This window comes from Paramisgurnus dabryanus, chromosome 13 (genome assembly GCF_030506205.2).
Source record: "Paramisgurnus dabryanus chromosome 13, PD_genome_1.1, whole genome shotgun sequence".
Taxonomy (NCBI): domain Eukaryota; kingdom Metazoa; phylum Chordata; class Actinopteri; order Cypriniformes; family Cobitidae; genus Paramisgurnus; species Paramisgurnus dabryanus.
In genome coordinates, this window is record NC_133349.1 from 21,337,556 (window position 1) to 21,359,602 (window position 22,047).

Genomic DNA, 22,047 nt, shown 5'->3' on the forward strand with positions numbered 1-22,047 from the left:
AATGTCATTTTTCAGCTAATGCTCATGGCTGAGAAGACTTCTAAATAAACTATGAAAGAGGCTTTATTCACTGTTATTATTCAATGTTAGGTGGCCTAATGGACATTTAGAGTAAGTTAAAAGCTTACCATGACCACCACGACTCATAAATATACACAGACTTTATTGTCATTTATACAGTGTGCAAAACTGTACTAACTTCAACTTATATGAAAGGATATATTAAATGGGTAGTTCACCCAAAAATGAATATTTTGTCATAATTTATTCACCCTAAAGTTCTTCCTAACTTTTATACATTTGTATACATTTCTCTACTAAACACAAGTTAAGATATTTTGAAAAATGTTTGTATCCAAGCAGATCTGGGGCACCATTGACTTCTAGTAGAAAAAAAAGAATACTATATGGAAGTCAATGACGCCCCAGATCTGTTTGGTAAGAAACATTTTTAAAATATCTTTATTTATTTTATAATTTAAAGTTTGGAACAACTTGAGGGTAAGTAAATGATGTCAGAGTTTTCATTTTTGGGTGAACTATCACTTTAAATCGTCATGAAACCGAAATAGCAATTGTCTTATTTTACTTAAAAAGGGAAAAGGGTAGGGACTTGAGTTTGTCCATCGAGAACTGATCGGATCGTTGGAACTTGGGTCATGTTGCTAATTTCTAATCGCTGCGATCTTTTCCCGGGCCCTGCCCTCAAATCATTCCTCATGACTGGAAGTAAAAAGAGTTTTTTTCGAGGAATGTATATATATATATATAAATTGTAAAAATGAAATAAAAAGACAATGAAAACCATATGTGGGAAAATCAATTAAGACTTTAATTTTAAAATTTTACGTTTACAATACAATTTAAATGTAGATCGGTGACACAGTTACAATAAATTATTAATTAAATACTGTATATCAGTGAATATATTAAATGGTTTGCCTTTTGATTGGTTGGTCATTTATTAAACTTAAGCACAACAAGTGGCTTTAAAGCAACAGTAGTTGTGTGTGTTTTTGGGTTACAGGAACAAAACCTTGTAAGGACTTAAGTCCAGCTGCACAAATGCTGTGATTCTCCAACACTTGTCTGCATACTAAACTCGGAACAATATCTTTGATTATCAAACATATCGTCCTATTCATACATCAAAACATATAAGACTGGGACAGAATATAAAGCTCACATTTTCATAACTTTCTGGACATTTGTTGAATCACTGTGACCTTTCTTGGAAGCATATTACACTGAGTAATGTACTTTGTTGTCAAGAGTAGTACATAAAGACAATGGGCAGATGAAAGGTCAAACAGCAAAGGTCAAACTCTGTAAACAGCAATGGTATGTTGCATGGGTCCCATGAAAAAAAAAACTTTAAGCAGTAAAGATTGAAGGATTACTTCTTGTACACATCATTTGGATAGACTGATACATCTGGTCAAAATTGTTTACATTTTCTAACATAATTACATTTGCCGCTGACCTTAGACCAGCAATGTTTTACACTACATTAGTTCCTATAGGTAGTAAGGGTTAATCTGCCCTCAGATGTTTTAGAGGGTTCACTGAGTCAAAGCTTTTTAGTTACCCTCAGCACCGTGACACAGTAGTTCAGACAAGCTGAATATCACTTGATATTAAAATTGTGTAACACTGCGAGAAATGGACAAAAAAAAATGTACACCAGTATAAACAGAAACAAGTGCATTTGGGTGCTTTAGGCACCTGATTTATGGTGCATTGAAATTATCTACACAGAATATGCTGGCAAGTATGCCAACGCAAACAAACACACAGTTAAAGCAGCCAAGAGAAGCATAGTCACACACACAGGGAGCGCATACACTTCCCTGCACGAACACACAACGATTGTTTTGAAGCTCCCGCTGCTCCACACGGTTACCATATGCCGACACTTTGTCTGGCAATACGGCAAGAGGCAAACCAACGGGAAAACCTGCTTTTTTCATCATATATTTATTTTATTTTTTTTAAGCTTTTTAAAAAAATACAAGTTGTAGTGAGGGTGTGGTGTATGTGCACATGCTCAAAGATTCGCAGATCTTTCTGAACAAGGTACCAAACCATCTCTCTCTATATATATTTCCATTTTCCCTCATCTCTTTCTCTCGACATTGCGTGGAGAAGAGCTTCGCAGTCAACACTAGTCAGGTCTGTTTGGTCACATCAGTTGACAGAGATGGATGGATGCAAAAATGGAAGAAGGAACGAGAGGGTGAGGGGTCCCCTCTCTTGGGTACGTAATCTGAAAGGTGGTTAATTTCCAATAATGCATCCAATTAGACACACGCACATACAGACACACACTTAACCCTTTCCTCACCACTGCTCCACCATCAGGTCGAGGACTCTGTTGACGTTCAGATCTGAGTCAAGCCCGAAGTCGCTCTCAAGAAATGGGGCGGCAGGAGGTGTGAGAGGGTGTAGGCCAGAAGTCAACGACTCCAGCCAATCGGCAGGGTCAAAAGCAGGAACCTCTGACCTTCTTTTCCTGGACAGTGAGTTGGATGGTGGTGTGGTGCAGATTGGAGGAGGAGGGAGAGGAGCTGGGGTTGAACCAACGTTTGATGCGTTGTTAGGTGAAGGAGGAAGCTCCAGAAGAAGCGAGGAGCACAGCGGAGAGGAAAGAAAGTTGTCGTCTTTCTGGCGCTTGGTGGACTGTGACTGGTCAAGGTGTGGGGCGGGGGAGGAGCCTGACAGGACTGTAGTGGCTGATTGGAGATCTGTGATGAGAGAAGTGTTATCTGAAAGAGAAGAAGATGAGATTTGGCTTTGAAACTTTTATGATCAGCATATCAGAACGTTCTTGTACAAACATGCTCACCTGAGCAACCAATAGTATCCTCCAGAATGTCATCTATGGATTGAGTAGGGTCCATCTTGCATGGCAAAAGAAATGGTTGACAGAAAGTCAAACATGCAGGACAGTAATCAATACGTCAATAGTCACGTACTAATTGTTACACATTTATGCACTTGGCAGATGCTTTTATCCAAAGTGACTTACAGTTCATACAAGCTTTACATTATTCATCGGCATGTGTGTTTTTCAGAGAATCAAACCCATGACCTTTGCACTGCTATTGCATTGCCCTACGAATTGAACTACAAGAACACTTAAAGGATTAGTCAATTTTCTTAAAAAAAATCCAGATAATTTACTCACCACCATGTCATCCAAGATGTTGATGTCTTTCTTTGTTCAGAAATTATGTTTTTGAGGAAAACGTTCCAGGATTTTTATCATTTTAATGGACTTTAATGGACCCCAACACTTAACAATTTTTTTCGACAGAGTTTCAAAGGACTATAAACGATCCCAAACGAGGCGTAAGGGTCTTATCTAGTGAAACGATTGTAATTTTTGACAAGAAAAATAAAAAATATGCACTTTTAAACCACAACTTCTCGTCTATCTCTGGTCCTGTGATGCGAACCTCACGCAATACGTCATCACGTTAAGAGGTCACGGATGATGTATGCGAAACTACGCCTCAGTGTTTACAAGTGTGTAGAAAGAGGACCGTTCCAACGTTGTTGTATGTGGAATGATAGTAATTAATGTCTTTGTGTCAGTTTATTGTTTAAAATGGTCCGAAAATGTGCGTTTCATATATGTAACACATGATCTTTATACGTCACTACGCAATTACATGAGGTTGCGCTGGCACATCACAGGACCGGTGATAGAAGTTGTGGTTTAAAAGTGCATATTTTTTATTTTTCTTGTCAAAAATGACAATGGTTTCGCTAGATAAGACCCTTATGCCTCGTTTGGGAGTCATTTAAAGCTGTGTTGAAAAAAATTGTGAAGTGTTGAGTTATGTGTAAAGTGTTGGGGTCCATTAAAGTCCATTAAAATGAGAAAAATCCTGGAATGTTTTCCTCAAAAAACATAATTTCTTCTCGACTGAACAAAGAAAAACATCAACATTTTGGTTGACATGGTGGTGAGTAAATTATATGGATTTTTTTTGAGAAAATGGACTAATCCTTTAATACATTTTAGCACACTCACCTGCACTCTCTGAATAGCCTCCTGTAGCTCCTCCTCTAAACTACGAACAGTCGGCGATGCCTGTGCTGGACTAGCTGTGATTTGCATGGGCAAATCAAAATCTTGACCAATCGCATCGCAAAGCTGACAGCAGTTTACCTAATATTAGGAATAAACAAGAGGAACATTATTAACCTCGACAGTATGCATGCTTTTTGGATTAAATTTTCCCACAACCCATTGCGCTATAGTACTGCAAGAGTACAGGTTTGTCTCAAATTATAAAGCCTTACTAGTGTGTACTGTACCTTCCCATCACCAATGCAGTACTTAAGAAGAGCTTCCTGGCCACCTGTGTCTGGTTTTCCTCTGGTGCATCCAGGGTCCTGTTGCAGGAAAGGATGTAAGGAACCTCCACACAGCTGGAGAAGGAATCAAGTAAATTAGATACTCGAGTGGCTCATGCAATTGTTATGCAGTGTATTGCATAACAGTTGGCATTAAAAACTAATTGCAGATAACTCCTGCCAAAGGATTCCTATTAAAGCATTTATGCTAGCCAACATAAGTTGAGTTTTGGTGGTTGCATGCTTTCCTTCTTCAACCACCTTCATTAAAAGACCATGTTCACTAGCTAGATCACACCAAACCAGCATACGCCACTTTAAGTTTAAAGTGTTTATTCGATAGGGTATTATACCAATGTACAAAGTCGGGCCGACTACCAAAACACACTTGTAGCCAATCAGCAGTAAGGGGCATCTCTACTAACCGCCATTGTTGCCTGGGTTGCGTATGTGTGGGGCGGGTCTATCAAAAGAAGGTCCAGATTCTATTGGGGTAGGGGGGTGTTTGTTTGGGTGATTTCAAATGTCAACATTGGCTTTCAGAGATCATGCACCCCGCCTTTAACAAGGTTCCTGATACCCATCTCAATAGTCAGGAATCTGTATAGTAGCCTACGTACCTGAGTGTCATTTGCTCCTTCTCTTGGTCTGCTCCTCATCCTCTCTCTCATTTCTAGCTCCACATTAAGCTCCTCTAAATCCTGGCATGGCCTCCACGTTGCACCTGATGGCACTAGAGGGGACGATGTATGTAAGCTGGGACTAGAGCCAGCAGAAGATGAAGTGAGGTAGCCGTCTCCAGCCAAGCTTTGTTCTGCTAAACCCGAGGGATGGATGTACATCTGAGTCGGGTTTGCTGAGGTGTCCACACTGTTGGGAATAGCGTTGACGCTGGCAGGGTGAGAGGGTTCTAGTGTGACACCAAGCTGACAAACTGGTGCAGGGGTTAATTGGGGGTGGGGCACCTGGAAAGGGCGGAGTCTCTCCAGAAGCGCAGGTTTGGTGCCAGACACTGGAAGTCCACGTTTGCGCAACTGTTGACGGAGCACTGACACCTGAAAACAATGCAAAACTAAGTGTATTTCATTTTCTATACAAAGCTTGATTGTATCATTAATAAAGACTTATTTGATCAGTTATAAAGTTCTTACAGTTAGGTCGTCAAGGTTTGATGGAAGTAACTCTGCCTGGTGCATGGGACTTGTATTAGGGGTGGAGGGGTTTGTCGATGGTGTTCCAGGCTGAGGAGAGCTTTGAGGTGTGCTTCCAGAAAGCTTCACTTGGTTCTCACTATTTTTTGAAGGTGTAAATAGATTTTTATAAATATTTCCTGATCAAACTATGTGTGAGACATTTTTTATCACTTGCTGATTTCCGAAAAATGGGTAAAGAGGCCGGACATGGGTGAAGCTGAGGTGGCTGGTTGCTGAAACCACGCCCTCCTAGCTCGACTCTTGTGACAGCACTACTGTCAACCGTCACTCAAGTGGCAACGCCCTTAATTATGCAGAACTTTAAGGCTTAATATAATTTAAACAAATGAGTCGCAATAAATTTACCCCCCCCCCCCCCACAGTTGTCATGAAGGGCAAAATTAGCTACAGACCAAAAATTATTTTTGTACTATTTTTGAAATATAATATGCAGACAGTATTTATCACTTTCACAATGTTAAATTTTTGTGTATTTTTTTTTCTTATCGGGTCCTTTACCTGTTTGTCACAGTAAGCTGTTGTTGCTGGTTAAGAATTTGTAGTTGTAAGAAGACCTGCTGTTGTTGCACGAGGTGGGAATAAGAAGAATCGGTGGGCGGAGTTTGACTGTTGTTACTCTTTTGTGAAGTGTTCCCAGCTCCGCTCCCAGTTCCACCCCTCTGATCTGGGGGAATGTATTGATGGTATTTCAGCTTTCTCATTTTGGGTTTTGAATCACGAGGCTTTCGTGGGCGTGGTGGGCGGGATGAGGTTAAGGACCCACCCAGAATGGAATGAGATGGTGGAGCTAGAGGTTGTGCTGTCTTGGAGGTATACAAAGAGAAAATGTAAGCAATACAACTTGGAGTGGATGAGAGAAATAGGCTGAAGTAGAGTGTGGAGTAAAACAAATGATTATTTTTTAATCTCTGTGTGATTGTGTACCAGCAGTGGTGGAGTCTGAGAGGGCATGTACATCCCTTTGGGTTTCCCGGTTGTTGATATAGAGTTTGACCCTGTTACAGACATGGTCATTGGCTGGCTGATGCACTCGGTTGCCGGGAGCAACGCCAACCTGCACTGCTTTAAAAATATGGGTTGACAGTGGTGAATATGTGGTTAATACACTTTTTTCTGTAATACTAAATGATAACTTTCTATCTCATTTGAGTTGTGGTCTGTTTTCAAACATGTTGCCCCAACATTTTTGGCAAACAGAAAGTTTCAACCAAAACTGTTGCTACATCAGTCTGGTCGAGGTGCCCAGTTCAACCAGTTAAAAATTGCTTAGTGGTTCATGCATTTATACATTGGCATAAGAGACAGTTTTTTACCTTCAAAATAATTATACAGCCTTTAAATTAAAAAGACCATATATGGAAGTGTTATGTACTATGTTACTAACCATACTAATACTGTGTTTTTGCCTCTTCTAACATCTTTACCTGTACACTGTTTGGGCTAATGGGCGTAGTAACAGGTGACCCCTCACTCAGTGACTGGTCACCTGCTAGCTCAGGTGATGATGAGAAGCCAGGTGATTGGTGCATCCCGAGTTGCTCGGGAGATGCAGAGGATGAAGAGCAGTTGTCATCTTCAAAGACGTCTGATGGAAGTGAAGGAGCTGAGGGAAAGAGAAGACAACTGTGTGAACAGTCTGAGACCATTCTGAGTATAATTTACTGTACAGTACTGTGCAAAAGTCTTAGGCCACCACCACCAGACTTGTTGTTTTAGCAAAGTTTTAATGTCCATCCATATTCATTTTTCAATCTATTTTATTAAGATACAAACAGAAAATACAGGAAATATGTAAAACAAAAATCAGGACTAAATGTCTTCTTAATTCATCGTCGGTGTTTAGTGTGACCTCTCTTGGCACTAAACACATCGTGGGCGTTTTTGAGCAGAATGAAGTAAAAAGACTAATTTCTTTCAAATTAGAAATTAGGATTTTATTTAGGGTTAAGATATCCTGCAGTTTCCTGCTATTGCTTAAGTGGAAGGGGAGTTTACCATAAAAACTTTACACATCAGTTTACATTTTACTACAGTTTTTAATACTATATACACATTTCCTGTATATTTTCTGGGTGTATTTTATTAAAGAGACTGAGAAACAAATTGTGGCATGGTGGCTTAATACTTTTGCACAGTGCTGTATATACTGTATATGTAAATAGTTTGTCAGGTAAATGGATACCTTAAAGGGATTAATATTATGTAATATTAATTTATGTTAAAAACACCCTTCTAAAGATGTGTAAGTATCAGACAGATGTATAAATAATTAAAATTTAAACAGTTTATTAAAAAATACTTTACCTTTAGCAATGTATTTATAGATACAATATGTATTATAATAATGTGTATGTAATGAGGTAAAACATTTTATTGTCATGTACACAAATAAAAACAGGTAAAAGTGATTATTTTTGCTTCCACCATATACGCTGTATAAACTTTGCTGCTTAAATCTATTTTAGTTGAATTAACTGAGATTTACAATTCATTTCAACTTACTATCATTTATCTTGACTAGAGATGAGTTGTTATAACTACAGATGAGTTGTTATAACTTATAAAATGTAGATTGAAAAAGTCTTGTAAATCTGAGTTGATTCAACAAAAAAATTAAGGCAGAAAGATGTTTTACAATGTTCAGTATAGAATATAGAAATAAATAGCAAACAGGGGTCATTTACAGATGAAAATAAGAAAAAAACACTACATTTACAGTATGTGCATCTCCATGTTTGTATATAGACATAGTGAGCAGATATGGTAGTGCACATGTTTAATAAATGTGCAAATAGTTTGTGCAAAATCTATGTTGAACACTTCAAGTTGAATAGGGAGTTGATACAACAGTAAGTCAAAGGATTAGTTGTTTCACCCAAAAATCGCTTTATTCTGTTGAACACAAAAGAAGTTATTTTGATAAATGATGGTAAACATACAGTTGATGGTATCCATTGACTCCCATATTATTTGTTTTTCCTACAAGTCAATTGGTACCGTCAGCTATTATTTATCAAAATATCTTCTTTTGGGTTCAACAGAAGTATAAACTCATACAGGTTTGGGGTGAGTAAATGTTTTAATTTTGGGGTTAACTAACTATCCCTTCAAGTCGTCCTGTGTGTTTTAGTTGTGGAATGAACTGGGTTTTTGTCTTTGTTTAATAAGGAGGTCTAAGGTTATGTTGGGCATCTTTTTAGTTATTTAAAGTAACTCACTGTTCTCTAGAGGCAAAATGTGCCTCTGCAGGAGTTCAAGTGGTCCAGGCCGTCTCTGGATTTTCTCACTCAGATCCTCAGCCAGTCGAGCCTTCTTCTGCTTGTGAGCACCACCATAACCCCTGTCTGCGTAAGAGAGAGAGACATAAAAAGAGACATTGAGAGAGAGAGAGAGAACTAAATGAATAGTGAAAGAAGACGGTGAGTGAGAATGGAAAATCAATTGTTCTGGTTTATAACAAGAGAGTTTTAAGATAGACATTAAAGCCAGTATGGACATTTTTCTCACAAGGGAATTTATTGTTAGGTAATCGAATTCAGACATTTGGAGGCCTTCAGATAATATGTGCAGTACTGAAGGTCCTTTAGCTGAATGACTTGCAAACTATAAAAGAGTGTCTGATGTATGGGGAGCAATGGATGCATGAACGGCTAATGGAAAGCCATTCATTTCAGCTTTAAGGTTACGGCTTTGTTTAATACAGGTATTGGGATAGTCTTTGATAACTGAAGGTCAGGAAAGATGAGCTCAATGGCTGTGATTGATGTATCACCTGGTACAGATTGAGCTGTCATGCCACTAGGGGGTGACTTCTGAGCGGTGCCATCATCTGTCTTATGCTGTATTAGGAAAATCAGGCAAATCAGTACCATCCACCATGTCAACAAATACTTTCAACTGATATGAAACTAACACTATGCTTTTGTATAGTGACGGTCCCAATAAACCTCTGAGATTCCACCACAGAGTTTTTCATCCTGACAGTAATTATCCTGAACCAGCTGCTGTTTACTGTCTTACTACAAACATAATGAACTGTGCTAACAGTGTTTCACGGCTAATACTAATAGTTTGCAACAGTAACTAGACATGTAATTGCAAACATTACATTATGCTAAAGAGGTTAAAGAGTAACTTGTGTCAATTATCAAACAATGTTTCCAATTTGTTCATTATCTACACAATATTGTTACTGAAATGAAGCCATTGTTTCAAACGAAGTTTAGCTTATTATCATTTAAAACATTCAGTCATACACAGGTAATTACTATCTCACCGTTCCATTGTTGACGTTCTTTTCCCCAACTTTATCAGGGACAGAAGTCTTTGTTCCTACAGAGGAGAGAGAGAGAGAGAAAATGGACCAAATATATAAATGCATAGAGGCAGCTGTAATAAAATGGTAATTTAGAAATAAAATGATATAAGAGAGCAGTCCAAATATTTAAAAGTGTGACTGAAATAAGCCCCATAGGGGGAAATTTTCATGAAGACTTCCTATGGCCAAGCAGGCAATGATATGAATTCATAAATACTTACCAGACTCTGCATTGAGTTCAGTTTGCTGTCTGCGATTCTGAATTCTCAACTGCAGAACTGAAAAAATTAATGCAGTATATTAAAAATAACCACATTTGAGGAGTTCAGATGCAAAACCTTCTAAGCGTCTGACATGTTTTCTTGTAAATGAGTATTTTTTTTAATCTTATATTGAGGTTCAGTAATTTCACTTTAATGGCAATTAAAAGGTTGTTAGACATCTAGTAAACAGTTGAAAAATCATTAAAGGAACACGCCCACATTTTGGGAATTTAGCTTATTCACCGTATCCCCCAGTGTTAGATAAATCCATACATACCTTTCTCATCTCCGTGCGTACTGTAACTCTGTCTGACGCAGCCCCCGCTTAGCTTAGCACAGAGACTGGAAGTGAATGGCTCCAGCTAGCATACTGCTCCCAATAAGTGACAAAATAACGCAAACATTTTCCTATTTATGTGTTGTGATTTTTATAGTCACACCGTGTACAAATAACAAGGTCATATGAGACACAGCCACCTTTTAACAGTATACATACTGGGAACTATATTCTCAGAAGGTGAAGCACTGCTACTTGGGCGGAGTGATTTGCACAACTTTGACCAAACTCTCTGCTCCTCACTAGGGGGCTTCTCGGGTTGCTGCGAGCAAATCACTCTGCCCAAGTAGCAGTGCTTCGCCTTCTGAGAATATAGTTCCCAGTATGTATACTGTTAAAAGATGGCTGTGTCTCATATGACCTTGTTATTTGTACACGCTGTGACTATACAATCACAACACATAAATAGAAAAAGTTCACGTTATTTCGTCACTTATTGGGAGCAGTATGCTAGCTGGAGCCATTCACTTCCAGTCTCTGTGCTAAGCTAAGCTAGCGGGGGCTGCACAAGACAGAGTAACAGCACACACGGAGATGAGAAAGGTATTTATGGACTTATCTAACTCTGGGGGATACGGTAAATAAGCTAAATTCCCAAATTGTGGGCGTGTACCTTTAAATATGCAACTGGAAATGCTGAAAGTCCGAATGTAAAAACTGAACCTAAACCATACATTAGGGGGCGCTGTGATCTATGTCATTGCCACAATGGGATTGTACTCAGGTCGAAGTACTCACAAGGGACACAAGTTTGAATGTGATACTCAGTCATTTTGCGCACTGCCGTTAATCAAATGTATCTTTCGTGCACAATGTGGCAAAGGAATTTGACTAACATATAATACTTGCTGAGAGTATTCGGCATCTGAGCTCCTCATTCATACTGCTCATTTTAAATACACTTTGCATTTCAGAAAACTCCATCTTAGAAACTCTGTCTCTCTCACTGAAGAATATAACATGTCTTGTGTGGATCAAATAGTTTTTATGACTGCAAGTCCATCATATTACAAGTAAATCGCACCAGTCTGTGCCTTCAATGATCATAAATTAGAACCATAAACAAACACTTGATTTACAGCTGTGCCAGAAGTGGGAGGAGTCAGGTGGCTATGGTGGCTTTCCCATGATGCACCTCTGTGCTGAGTTTTGAGATCTGAGAGTGGACGTGAGAGGAAGGGGTAACTATTTATCCATCTGAATTTCTATTTCAGTCTCCCTACCCATCCCCCTTTCCAGCTGTCTCTCTCTCTCTCTCTCTCTCTCTCTCTGTCTGTCTCTCTCTCTCTCTCTCTCTCCCTCCTTTGCTGTCATTTGCACTAAGTAAATTCTTCCTCTTTTGACTTTACTCCAGAAGAAAATGACATGCTGAGTGGCACCAGGCCAAATCAAATTGGAATACTGAAATTAAAAATTCAATGAATGCCATGCCAGGGCATCTCAAAGTAATGATGATTGGTGTGCATTGCCCCATAATAATGTCATAGATGCAAGGGTATAGATTCAGTTTGAACATTGGAGGAGGTTGAAGTGTAATCGTACAGATGTTTCCATTAATCATTGTATAAATGCAATTTTGGTTATTGAGGAGTTCATCACCTCTATTACTCCTAACTCTACGCCCCTGCATAGATGCATAATGGCAGTTCAAGGTTCCTGACTTTCTACTCAACTGTAACTGTGGATGTTTGGAATACCAGAACATCAATCCATAATAGCATTAAACAAATATTCATAAGTCAGTGTAAAAAGAAGGACTGAATGTGTTCACAGAAATTAATAATAAAACCGAGAACCAGTTCTCTCATATGTGACCCTGTCTGTTTTATTTTTTTATTTTACCTTTATTTAACCAGGAAGAGACTCATTGAGATTAAAAATCTCTTTTTCAAGAGTGTCCTGGCCAAGGGAGGCAGCAGTACAACCACACATACAGTACACGCAAATACAAAATACACAGAAACACAGAAATTAAAAAATAAAGAAAAAACTAAATCCCTCAAAGTCAACCAGAATCCTTACACATCAATTAAAACATCCACAGCCAGATGTGGCTGCCTGTGAGTCAAATAATATCTTTTTAAAAGCGGCCAGTGAAACCAACTTAGTTAGTTTCATAGATTCTTGCAACTTGTTCCATGTTGAAGGAGCAGCAAACTGAAAAGCCTTTTTTCCTAACTCAGTTCTAACCTTTGGGACAGTTAAAAGGAAATGATCTTGGGAACGAAGGTTATAAGACCCAGTACCTTTTTCACTTATATATGTCAGGAGGTAGGATGGAAGGAGACCTAATATTGCCTTATATATAAAAATATGCCAATGTTGAAGTCTCCGTATTAATTCACTTCACAGTCTGTAAAGTCTAATTAAGAGGAGCATCAAAGTTTGATTTTAATCATAAGTTCTAACTTTGACTTTGACCTTACAAAAGTGAATATTACAGATATTGAGGTTATATTTTCACAGAATGTTCTTTACATGACTTTATCTGGGTTTTAATTTATAAATCTTATAATTAAAATGTATCTACCATGTTGATTACTTCAAAGCATTAAATGGCAAATCTAGCTACACGTTTTTTTTTAATATTGGTGTCTTATCTGACAATAAACAAAGATATAATGCTTAAAAATGTTTAAACAAAGACATGCTACACTGTAAAAAAATTCTTTGCTGCATTAAATTGTTTTGTTGAATCAACTGAGATTTACAAGTCATTTCAACTAACTATTATTTATCTTGACTAGAGATAAGTTGCTATGACTACAGATGAGATTAAAAAAATTCAATTTAATTTTATAAGTTGTAGCAACTTATCTCTTTAAGATTAATAGTAGTAAGTTGACATGACTTGTAAATCTGAGTTGATTCAACTAAAAATGTAAAGTCGGCAAATTGAAATACAAATAAACCATTTACCTTACAATTAGAAAAACAAGAATTTTTCATTAGTCTGTAGAATGTAGCATCCCATGCATGTTTGTCACTATTTTAAAATTGTGCAGAGCCATCCAGCTCAATGCATTTTTGTCAAATCAACATATATTTTTATGTTACCTTAACTTAAAAAAAGTTACACAATTTCAACTTAAAAAAGTAGGTTGATTTGACTTGCAAAACCATTTTGTTTTAACTTCATGCTGCATTGAGTGAAATGCAGCGTGAAGTTAAAACAACTTAATTATGCAATTCAATCTAATATTTTAAGTTTGTGACTTGTGATAACATCAAGTTTAAAATAACAAACAAGTTGAAAATGTTTAACCTAATTAGTTAAGTTAAAGTAACATAAAAATAATAAACAATGTTTATTTATTTATTTTTTTACAGTGAAAAGGCTCGCTGTGCACTATTTTACGTAGGTGTGATGAGCTTTAATTCTAAAGTCCATCTTTTTCTAAAGACAGCAAATGTGTTCCTTTTTGCATTTTTCCTCTATTTTATGCAGATATTTTTATTAACACTTTATTTTACAGTGCTTTTGTTACACATGTAATTAATATACTAATAACAGTAAATGAGTTATAATTATACATTATTCAAATTTTTTTAATAATAATCAAATGACTAAAGTGAAATTTTGTAAAAAAATAAGTCATTTCAATTAATGTACATGTTATACATGCAACTAGCGCTAATAACCTTTACCCTAACCCTATTGTAAGTACATATTGTTAATGATTCATATTCTTTAATGTATTATTACACTGTAAAATTGTAATCAGATTTTGTTATTGTTAACTTCTGAACATACTATTCTCAGCTATAAACTCTGTAGCTCCTTCCAAGTGATCATTGGTATATCTATGGCTTCTGTAAGTGTACTTCTTCTTTGCACAGAAAGAGTAGAAGGATGACCTTTTCTAGGATGAGTCTTGGTGGTTTGAAAAAGCTTCCTCTTCATAATAATTAAACCAATAGTGCCCACCGGGAACCCCAAACACTTGGATATGGTTTTGTACCCTTTTCATAATTTATGCTTTTTTACATCATCTCTTCCATGTTTGGAATGATCTTTACCCTTTATTTCCACAGCCACCATTTTTAGATTCACATTCTGGATAATGATCTCTTATCTGCACAGAGGTTTTTTGTGATTTCACGAAGAACCTGTAATGTTCATGGAATCTTCCCATTGCATTATTGGTTCTTGTAGTGAATAAAAGATTCTTTAGATTATTTGACGGTAATACAAATGGTTCTTTTAGGAATCAATCACTGAGAAAAAACAAAAAACGTATGGCACCTTTATATTATCCACAAAATGTAGCGGTCATTTTAGATATTCCCAGTGATATATGGATAATAACACTATGGGGTGGTTTCCCGGACAGGGATTCGCTTAAACCAGGACTAGGCATTACTTTAATTAGGAAATGTAACTAGTTTTAACAAACATGCCTTACTAATAACATTACTTGTGTGCATTTTGAGGCAAAACAAAGGGCACTGATGTATTTTAAGATGTGTCAGTGAAAGTGTTTTTAGTTTGGACAACTTTTACATTTATTTTAGTCTAGGACTAGTCTAATTGCTGTCCAGGAAACCACCCTAATATAATTGTCACACCTACGACTAAATATTCAACTGTCATTGTCATACAAAACAACACAATCTCATTGCAATTTATACGTATTTTACGAGGTGGCAAATTTCATAAAATTCATACGACCATGTTCGTACATTTCTGTAGTGGCTTTCACCCTTTGACATTGGGGTTGTTTTATTAATAATAATCGTACGTATTTGTAAGATTCACTACATAAAAATTCATATGAACTAGCCAAACCATACAATAATTCCCGTAAGATCAGGCTCCAGACAGTCTAAACAAACAAGCTTTTAAGCCAACTCCAAATTTTCTAATTTGCATGCAGTATATACATTTTGTTTCAGAGAAATGTTTTTACTATTTGAATGTTAGCCAAATTGTTAAAAAAACGTTCATTCAGTGCAGTTTTGGCTGCAGAATCTTGCTATTATAAAGAGCGTGACTGTACATTTGTCTGAGGAGTTTGCCAGCAGGATGTTTATAGGAAACCCAAGAAGAGAAGGCGCTGCTTTTGAAGCGGTTCCAACCACAGATGGGAAAAAACAAAGACAATCTGTCCACTGTCCACATCCCCTGAACTGCCGGTCACTTTTGTACAATATGGGTGAAGTATGAGAGATTGTGAATCCTCACAAGGACAGGTCAATAAGTAATATTTGAAAGTCCTATTGGTCAATACACCATTGGTCAATGTCCCTGGATGCAGCCAATACTGGAATTGCATTGGCCACATGGGTGGTTTTCTATGTAAATAAACAATGACTTGCTCAATTTGCAATCAGCACTGTTGCCAAGGAACCATGACAAATATCAAATGCAAAAGCAGCTTGGCAGGTACTGGTTAGTTGTGTCACTAGTTTTAGCTAGTTACTCCCCAACACTGCACACAATATTTTTGAGCTCACAGATGGCAACACTGTTAAGTTTTCGATCAAAGCCAGCCTAGAACATCCGTTACATTCCAGTGATCTTTCTTACCTGAGCGGAACTTATTGCGGATGAGCAGCGACCTCTCAGATGCCAGCAAGGTCATAATGGGAGAGATCTGAGGAGGAAAAATGATGGAGCTTTTGAAGATGTTGCTTCCTCCTGCAAGGCAGGTATTAGGGGTGATTTCTTGCACCCTTCCTCTCCCTTAAAAACAGAGAAAGGAAAAGTCACATAGGGCATAAGACGCATCTGACCTGTACATTCTTATTCACAATAAGGATTGAAAGAAGAAGGGAAAAGTACAAAATTGTACAAATTGTGTATGACTGACAGAGAGAGGAGGAATCAGAAGTTAAATGCTTTGTTTCTATCGCAGAGAATGAATCAGAACGTATTCCTTTCTTAAACGTAAACAACATTGTAAAAAGTGAAAAGGTGGATTAATTTAAAAAAAAGTTGAAAACGTTACATTTTACCAATTAAAATATTTTTTTAAGTTGATCCAAGTGGGAATATGTAATTTTAAAGTGTAATGGGAATAATGCTCGCACTGACCAGCAGAGGATCAAATGAACAGCTGGAGCGCATGAGCGTGTGTGCACAGGTTTGAGTTACAGAAATAATCACTTTTATTTACGTTCCTTAGTGCTAGATTTCAATTACATGACTGTGCATCTCTCTTTACATTTAGGTATTTAGCAGACACTTTTATTCAAAGCAACTTGCAAAAATTAGGAAACCGGCAAAGCGAAGTATGAGGAAGCGATAGTAATATGAGAAGTACTATACAAATTTACATTCAGCTCACAAAGTAAGAAACAAAAAGGTTTAGGGAGAGGGAAAAGATTATTCTTTGATGTTTTTTGGTGTTGCTTCACCCAAAAAGGTACACTATTGCAATGTCAATCCAAACTAGTATGACCTTTCGTTATTTCCTTTATGGAAGAATTTGGAAAAATACTATTGTTGATCCTTCATTGATATTGATCTGATACAATGACAGTAAATTGTGACCCTGAACCACGAAACCAGTCGCAAGTAGCACAAGTATAGCAATAGTCAAAAATGTAAAAAAAAAAATTGTATGCCAAAAATCATTAGGATATTAAGTAAAGATCATGTTCCATCAGGATATTTTGTATATTTATACTGTTAATATATCAATTAATGTAAAAAATGTATTAATTGTTAATATGTGTTGCTAAGAAATGCTAAGGCGATTTCTCTATATTTTGATTTTCTTGCACCCTCAGATTCCAGATTTTCAAAAAGTTGGCCAAATGTTGTCCTATCCTAACAAACCATACATGAATGGGAAGCTTATTTATACAGCTTTTAGATTATGTATTATTATCATAATATCCTTATGACTGGTTTTGTGGTCCTGGGTCACAATTTGTGGTTGACAGTCTTTGTGTGTAATCTTGTTTTGAGTATACACTATAAAAATGCAGATAGGGACTCTTCAAGTCAGATAGGGATGAACCCAGTCGTTGGGTTAAATTATCTCAGAAAATGTTTATATTTGACCCAACGAAGTGGTTAAAACAACCCAGCATTTTGGGTTGAAACAACCAAGCAGGTTAAATTACAATCAAACGAGTTGGGTTCGTCCATTTTTTACCCAATGCTGGGTTAAAATGACACAGCATTTTCAGATGGTTTGAAGCAATAACATAAAAGTGAATAACTGATTAAAGTATTTAACAAATTTCATTATTTTTTTCAGGTTAACTATCCCTTAATCCAGAACTGTATTTCTATAGTGAACATAGTCAAGCAAAAAATTGGTCTTCAATCACTGAACTGTCCTGTAAGTCTTTATAAACAGATATGACTTCACAAAGGAAACATATAGAGTATACTCACACATAAAAACTATACAAACAACAAAATGAATGCAAAGGGAATACTCACAGATTCAGACTGAGCTTCCCCGAGAGCTGACAGAGTGGCGTTTAACAGAGATTAAAGTGGAGCGAGAGAGAGAGAAAGAGAGAGGAATTCTTGCAGTTGAGATGAAGAACGAGTGCAGAACTTGAGGCATTAAATCGCGATAACAACCGTGACAAGCTTGTTCCTTATCTTCTGCTTCGCCTGTTTGTTCATTCCCGTCCACAGGTGAATCTAGGGAGAAAAGGGCCCTGTGTTTCTTCTTCTTTTTCTCCACGCAGAATTTACCGTGCGCACCTCGTTCTCTCTATCTCTCTCTCTACCCCCACACCAAAGAGTTGAGCCAACTGTGTTGGGCTATCAAAAAAGCACCCGACACCCTGCCCCCTTAAAATCCGCACAGCAGATACACACACACACACGCGCATCTGCTGATGGATTCATTGGGGGTAACACTGGGTGGGTAACTTGTGGTGTTTCCTGTCTCTTTTGGGGGGTGACAGGGCCTATAGGTAGCTGGATAAGATTGCAAAAGGGTGACCTTCAGTACATATGTACAGAAAATGATATGGATGCTACCTTACTTTTTGAATGTTTTCGAATATGACTTTGGGTGCTACAAATGTTTTCTTTGCATCAAACCTTAATCTAAGTTTGAACAGAAGTGCTGTATACATTAGCATACAACAGATTGCCAAAAACAGCCATGATAACACACTGATATTGCCAGCGGGTACATTAGACATGAGGTCTAAAATAAACTCTTTTTAAAAATAAACTGTGTACTGGATAGTTCTGCGCATGCAAGTAGAAACATATCATTTGAAATATCATATTATGCAATAAATTCATTTTAATTTCACAAACATGGGAATACTTGTGTGTGTGTGTGTGCGTGTAAGTGTGTGTTCGAGAAACAGGGAGAGAGATGTATATGTGTGTGTGTCATGGGGTAAGGGAGATCATTACTGCACCACCTGTTTGGTAGCTTTGACAGACAGGTTGGTGTGTGCTGCTGTATCAGCAGGTCAGGCAAACACAGCTAGTGAGTGAGTGAGTAAGCAAGTGAGAGAGAGGGGGGATAGATAGGGGTATACAAGATAAAGGAATAGCAAAACAGTCCAAAAGAAGTAACAGTTTGAGATATAAAACAGGAATGAGGAGATGACAGACGAAAGATTGATCATTTTATACAGTGCACATTGCCATACTGTTGCACATGTGTGTCTGTGATTGTAATGATACAGTATGCATGAATAAGAGACATTTTCACAACCTTGAGACTGATAATGAATGTAAAGACCACCTTGTTGAAGGTTGTGAATGACACAATTTGTCCCCAAGCGTCACATTTGTGTCACTGTGTGTACTATTGGGGGAAAAGTGATGTAATCAACCTTTCTTACATCAACCCCCCTTTCGGGATTCCCTCTGTTATTGACACCTGCTACTGTCCATCTTTATCTCTCCCTTGTCATCTTTCTCTGCTCACCTCAATTACATCGTGTCACTTTGTGGCACTGTTTAGCTTAACTGAAAACAGTACGTCCTATATTTTTTAAAAACACCAATCAAGCTTTGGATTTGAGTGATGCAATTAATGAATGTTAAAATGAAGATGTGATTACACAGGGTGAGAACCCTAATTATGTTTAATGAAGTGCTCCGGGCAATATTTATTCATAGGTTGAAAATAGGTCAGTGTATAAATTAAGTAGGAGTTTCATTATAAATAAAAACATTTTCATCATATAAGGCCAAGTTTCGAATAATTTCGGGAATTAATAAAGTATTACTTAAATTATTACTTAGCTAGTTGCAGTACCATTTCACTTGCATGCTAGTCTCATGTACGGTATGATAAAATCATATATATCTTGGACTTGGAGTGAGTTTGCCCTCTGGTGGCAAACTATGTAACAGCATAATTGCATTCTTTCTTACATTTACAATTACAAGTCACACATATATCACCAAGTCAAGGGTGACACAATTGTCACCAGGAGTGCAAAACACTTGGTGTCATCCTCGATGATCTGAATGACGCCTGCTCCTTTTAATTAGTGCTTAACACAAAACATAAAGTCACTTATCTATTTCAAACTAAACTACAGCAAGCCTTTCCTTCCCAAACAATCGTGTGCCACATCCACCACATCTACAATGCCGCCCCTACACTTATTCTACCTGTTAAGAAAATTAATTTCACATTACATGTATGCTCAGACTCAAAATTATTTGACTCGATGTCTAAATCCTTATGACTAACCACTGTTTATCAAAGTAAAATATCGGAATGATATTTAAACACAATACGACTGTGCCATTGTAGTAGTGTTTGCACTTCATTTGTGCACATATCACATTAGTGGTAAGTGATAGGCAGCAAAGCAATTCATGTTACAGCAAGCATGTGATTTCACAGCGTTTTACATTTTTTACTGTTTCAATCTCTCACTCTCTCCCACACACATACACATTCATACTCAACACTTATAGCCACCTGCTGTCAGTTTGATTGTGGTAGACTCTCTCCTTGATGCTGCCAAATGGAAGACCGACCAAAGGCACATCTGAGCTGTCACTCACACATACAGACACCCATGTCTAGCACAGCCTGTAAGGTTAAAGGAGCACAAGAACATCAACGTTTAAACAATTTAAATTTCATTTGTAAATTGACATTAAAGCAACCATTAATACTACTTATTTCAACACAGTGGGGCGGTTTCTCAGACAGGGATTAGACTAGTCCTAGACTAAAATAAATGTAAGAGCTGTCCAAACTGAAAACAACTTGCACTTACATATCTTAAAATACATCATTACCCTTTGTTTTGCCTCGGAATGCACACAAGTAATGTTTTTAGTAGGCTTGTTTAATAAAACTAGTTATATTTCCTAATTAAATTAAGGTCTGGTCTTGGCTAAGCTAATCTCTGTCTGGGAAACCACCCCTAAATGTTTAGGTTCACACAGTATCAGTGGCAGCTCGTTAAAATAAGTGTTCAGAGTGTCATGTGTGTTGCTTGCGTTTTCAAAATATGTGTTTATTGCGTTGTGTAAACCATGTGCATCACGTGTTTTGTCAAAATAAGTGCCTGCTGCACACGCGTCAAAACCATTTATGATAAAAGAGACACAAAATACACACTAGACACTCCCTTAGCAGTAAACTCTGATTACGCATGAGGTTATGCGAGTATCTGGCAAACGCGAGCGCCTCTTTTATCATAAACCCTTTAGGCGCGTCTGCAGCAGGCACATATTTTGACAAGACACGTGAAGCACACAGGATCACTCGACACGAAGAACACATATTTTGAAATAAGGGACCACACACATGGGCTACATACATGTTCTGACAAAAAAGAAGTCACCGGCCGCCACTGCAGTATATACTACAAATGTATTTAGTTAGGCATCAATGAAGGTAGAATATTAATGCATAATATAAAAATAGTGTTACATTTCTTACAGTCTATAAAAATAGTAAAAATCAAAGTAAAAAAAGGTCTGTAAAACTTCTCACAAAATCTATAAAAAAAATTCACACTGAACTACTGAAGTAAATGAAAATCAATGCCTGCAAGCATTTGGATTTGATTTATTTTATTCAAATTCCTGTGGAACAGTTACAGAAAGTAGACGATATATTATCAGCAGTTACATTTTTTAAACAGTGTATTAAATATATAAGTGATCTTTGCAATTACACCATTTTAAATATATTACATTTCCACCATTAATAAAAAATTCTCATTGGTGCAAGATTGTTCTTAGTTTGGTAAAACGACTCAGCGACTTTAAATTGTAATGAAGAACGATAAATTGTATAAATGTTTTAACTTAATGGTTAACTACTGTGAAATGAGCTCGTTAAATAACACTGAATCCATCGGAATATACAGTATATATAAATGCGAAGTAATTTGTAAACAACTGTGCAAATCAAACAGAGCCATTAAGCGATAGTGTTAAGCAGCTGGACATATAGTAGCAGAGCCATTAGTGATAAGCAGATGGCCATTCTGTAGCATTATCTGTGTTGCAGTGAGCCTAAAGCACAAAGCACATTTCATAAATCATGAAAACCACCAGAAAAATATAAAGGGCGTGCTACGTTTACTTAGTGTGCAAATATTCAGATTCCTAATCACATTAGAGAATCAAGA

At 37.2% G+C, this 22,047-nt stretch overlaps 1 protein-coding gene across 1 annotated transcript; it reads right to left on the bottom strand.

The window, feature by feature from the left end:
• Positions 1 to 809: 809 nt before the first annotated feature.
• Positions 810 to 18,226, bottom strand: LOC135743482 (myocardin). The gene is given in 16 exon segments (XM_073811629.1): positions 810 to 2,354; positions 2,356 to 2,765; positions 2,846 to 2,900; positions 4,040 to 4,177; positions 4,327 to 4,440; positions 4,986 to 5,420; positions 5,517 to 5,655; positions 6,078 to 6,382; positions 6,504 to 6,641; positions 7,004 to 7,182; positions 8,798 to 8,923; positions 9,352 to 9,418; positions 9,856 to 9,911; positions 10,119 to 10,175; positions 16,028 to 16,183; positions 17,897 to 18,226. Coding segments are annotated over 15 exon segments (2,328 nt in total). The 5' UTR covers positions 16,083 to 16,183; positions 17,897 to 18,226; the 3' UTR covers positions 810 to 2,300.
• Positions 18,227 to 22,047: the final 3,821 nt, after the last annotated feature.